The sequence below is a fragment of the Macadamia integrifolia genome, unplaced genomic scaffold, assembly GCF_013358625.1.
Source record: "Macadamia integrifolia cultivar HAES 741 unplaced genomic scaffold, SCU_Mint_v3 scaffold3109, whole genome shotgun sequence".
Classification (NCBI taxonomy): domain Eukaryota; kingdom Viridiplantae; phylum Streptophyta; class Magnoliopsida; order Proteales; family Proteaceae; genus Macadamia; species Macadamia integrifolia.
In genome coordinates, this window is record NW_024869211.1 from 16,961 (window position 1) to 21,067 (window position 4,107).

At 38.3% G+C, this 4,107-nt stretch overlaps 1 protein-coding gene across 1 annotated transcript; it reads right to left on the reverse strand.

The window, feature by feature from the left end:
• Positions 1-1,247: 1,247 nt before the first annotated feature.
• LOC122067769 (translin-associated protein X) lies at positions 1,248-3,580 on the reverse strand (the record flags this gene model as incomplete). The annotated part of the gene is made up of 4 exons (XM_042631602.1): positions 1,248-1,643; positions 2,396-2,597; positions 3,025-3,174; positions 3,299-3,580. Coding segments are annotated over 4 exons (735 nt in total), but the record flags the coding sequence as incomplete, so codon positions are not given.
• Positions 3,581-4,107: the final 527 nt, after the last annotated feature.

Genomic DNA, 4,107 nt, shown 5'->3' on the forward strand with positions numbered 1-4,107 from the left:
GCCCCCGAAGCATCCTTGCGCTATCGGTCGCCTTGGAAACGTGTTCAATAAGGAGCCACTTGTAGAGGCGTTGTTAGGGAAGAAGTAGCCAAAGGGATTGGGCATATTAAGGGTTTGAGGGATATGATCCCAATTGAACTCTCTAAGATTCCTGGGGTGAAAGATGATGATATCAGCATCGAGACGAAGTTTCAGTGCCCGAGACAACTTCATCTTTATGAGGTCTAGAAAAGATGGAGTCTTCCTAAGTGTTAATCCAAGAGGACTGGATTCTTCCAAAACATTTTTTACCTCAACCTGCAAAAATGGAGGAATTAAAGAGGAATAGAACAAACTAGTCATGAGGGCATTAAAAAGAAAATGAAACTCTTTCTTCTCTTCTTTTTTTGAAGAACGATCAAATTCCCCCATTTAATATGGATAGAGATTCAAGCCCAGAAGTACAAAACCAACAAAGAATCATTAGATATCTTGATATCTTCCATCTCTTCGTACCGGTTGATGGTAACCCATTAGTTTAATATGCTTAAAATTAGCTTCGGAGCCTTCAAATCCCTCAATGTCCTCATTGCCATTGATAGAACCAGATAGAGAAATTTGAAGACCATCCAAATTGTTGAGCTCACCACGGCTACCTTTTTCATCTACCAAAAAGCTATTCTTCTGAGACGCAGGTCCCTGAACCATGGTTTTCTTTTCTAATTCTCAAGCTCCTCTATCTTTTATATATCTTTGTTAATCAACAAAGAAACGGGTTATTTCTGGATCAGCTTCAGATGACAATACAAAGGGCATTAGATAAAATTAAAAAACAGGGGACGCAGAAACAGAAACAGAGCAACAGAGGAGTCGAAGTTAGCAAAGAAGGCAGGAGAAGGCGAAGAGAAGAAATGGGTTTGTTGACGTTTCAAACTGTTAAGAGAGAAGGAGAAGAAGCAGAAGAATTGGGAAAATTCATTTCTTTTCCCCTTCCCAGTTCTTGTAATTCTTAGGTTCATGTTTCTTCCATTGGTTGATTCCCTTCTTGTTTTTGTTGGATTCATTGTCTTTTATTCATAAGGGCAAAAACGTCATTTCATAGTATTCTTTAACAGGGACTAACGGTAGGGGGTCCGAGTCTAATTTGGTGAAAGAGAGGGGGTGTCCCTCTAATATTGGCATTCTCCAGGGGGTGGCATTGTAAATTACCCTAATAATAATAATAATAATAATAATAAAAAGAATGCAACTGAAAAATGACAGTGAAATGACAATAAACACATCTCCAATGCCACTCACTAATCGTTGCAAACCCAACCTCTGAATATTGTTTAGAAAATTCTGTGAGTCTGCACAAAAAATTGTGCCTTTAACAGAAAAGAGCCGTATGTATAATCATTACATCTTTGATGCCCTTTGCCACACTTTCTGCCTGCTCTCACGAACAGAGAAAACACCTATTCCAAAGTCAAGACAAAGTAAGGGGCAATCTGTGATGTAGAAGGGAAGGGGGGGGGCGGGGTGGGAAATTCTGGATATGATCCATTTGGAGCCTCAAAAACTTCATAGTTCAATGTCGGATGCCCCCAACAAAGCAAAATCGGGATCACTGGACCCAAGTGACGGAATGTACTCTGATCCTCTCGTATGTACACTATAGCAAGCTGCAGCAACAAGGTGGAAAAAAGAAGTAAAGATCCTCGAAAGGAAGTTGAAACCAACGTTTCTTCTTCTTGGAATATAACAGAGTTCTAAATGATTAAATTATGTATATCGAATTAAACTAAGTTTCTCTGTCTGGACAAAAAAACAAATACTTATTTTCCTTGATTGGAAATAAAAAATACTTTTCATAAATTTAATTTCTCAATGACAGATTATATATAACTTTGGAAAAGAAAAAAACTGTTTAAGGTCAAGGTTAAAGTTCTCATAAAGTACAATTTATGAGAAGTCTTCACACAGCAGGATCTAATACCCCTCCCTCAACATGTTGCATGAGTTCCTACATGGAATGGAGGGACTGAAACTTTACACTGGCATCATGTCGGTTGGTTTGAATAAGCATATGCTTCAAGACACATGGTTCAAGAAGTTATAGTTTTGGCTGTTTATTTGACTAACGAGTAAAATAAGATGGAAATTCGATTGTAGTGTGAGCACAACAAAGACTTGGCGAGTGTCATTTGACCAGCCCAAACTGGAGTTTCTTTTTGAACTAGTTCCAGACCCACTAAACAAAGTTGACAACCAGAAAAGGGGGAGAATTTAACTTCCAATTATGATACCCTTTTTACCTTTTACTGTTTGATGAATATTCTGTTTTAGAACCTTTTTAATGTCTTCAGTGTACTGTATTTGATGTGTTCTTTCTTTTCATATTGATAGTTTACACATTCAAGAGAACAGAAAATACCATTTTCTATCTTCACCACACTTTGGAGCATTGTCTCCATTTTCTTCATCATCTCTGAATTGTCATCCATAATTGGAACCACAAGGGTCAGCTCCCTGTAGACATCACGTACAAATCTGCATATCTTCTCAGCATATTCGAGTTCACCATCTGATATTCGGCCAATCGCCAGTCGCATCAGCTCTCCTGTCAAATCCGCAAGCTAAACCACAAAGTTGAGCATCTTTATACCCACAAGAAGCAAACAAAGAGCACTCTCCATAAAATATAGAAATTCATACAGACTGGATAGGCCATGAGGGCAGCGTACCAACCATCCCGTGTGCCACTAAGATGATCTCATGGATCAAAGACCAACCTTATTCAATGATACTCACTAGACCAAATCAAGATGTTTCTGAACTATGCTGTAGCCATCCAGAAGAATGTCATTACTTAGATGGTTAGGACCAATTGGCAGTTTGAATTTTGGCTAAAACAGAATCTATCATATTATATGGGAACCACCAAATACTAGGTTCCACCCATCTTTCTGTTGCACCATTAACAGCTACCTATTCCTTTCCAGCCTACACATCTAACATCTAAATTTCACCTCCGATTATGAACAAAAAGGGCAGGGCACTTACCCCCAACAGATAATCAAGGATATTAATCTGCAAGGGCTCAACAGATGGATCACTAAGTGGAAGCAATGTAGTATTTATCTCATCAAGGTTCAAGAGTGCCCCAGTCTGGCAGAATTTGCAGAGTGTTGCAGCTTCAACATACTCTTGTACCTGTATTGACCCAAAAGTAGCAATAAATATTAAATTTTATATGCCACCTACCCCCAGCACACACACAAAATGATTGAGGAACTCTATATTCTGGTTTCAGAGGTAAAGGGTCCAAAGATACAACCCCAGGAGAATATGCTCGTCTGAGCTTCCAAAAATCAGTCCCTTGAAGTTCTTTTACTAATCGGGACACATACTGATCCGTCACAGCAGCTAGATCTTTTTCCGCCTTCTCCAGAACTTCTTCTCTATTATGTTTACTGATCCTGTTGTTAGTGCAAGGCACAACATCAGCACAAAAAGGCAAAAACCTTTTGGGAAATGCAGGCAGGGGATAAAAAAGATGCAGTTCTAAGAACCAAAGATGAAATGCAAAATATGTGCATGCAGCAAGGAATGGTAAGTAATATTAGTGTATTTGTTACTTTTCACAACAAAAACCATAGTTATCAAATCTTCCGAAACAAATCACCCCTGATTGGATAAAAAATGATGGAAAGTAATATAAAATACATAAAAAGAAAAGAACAATAGCATAACAGAGAATAGCTGCATTCTCAATAATAGCTGAAAAGTAAGCAAAATTTATGCATTGTCAACTTTTCCACAAAAATTTTTGGTGAAAGTTTTTTGAGGGTCGGCGGCCCACCTATGTGGCTGGGCATATCTATTCTACCATGTGGAAAAGTGATGCAGCAATTCAGGCCATTCGATATCTAGGAAATGATCTAAATTGGCCACTTGTCAAATTTCAGCTATATGAATATATCGCAGTTAAGGGTGTTTCTTCTGCAATCTTTTAATTTGATTAATGTTAAAAATCGGAAAATCTAATGTATTTTCATCAGTTCCCCACGAAGTGGTGTTTCCACTGGCTTGATCAAAAAATCTGGTGGTCCAGAGATTTAATTTTGAGGATTTGTAGACCTCAGA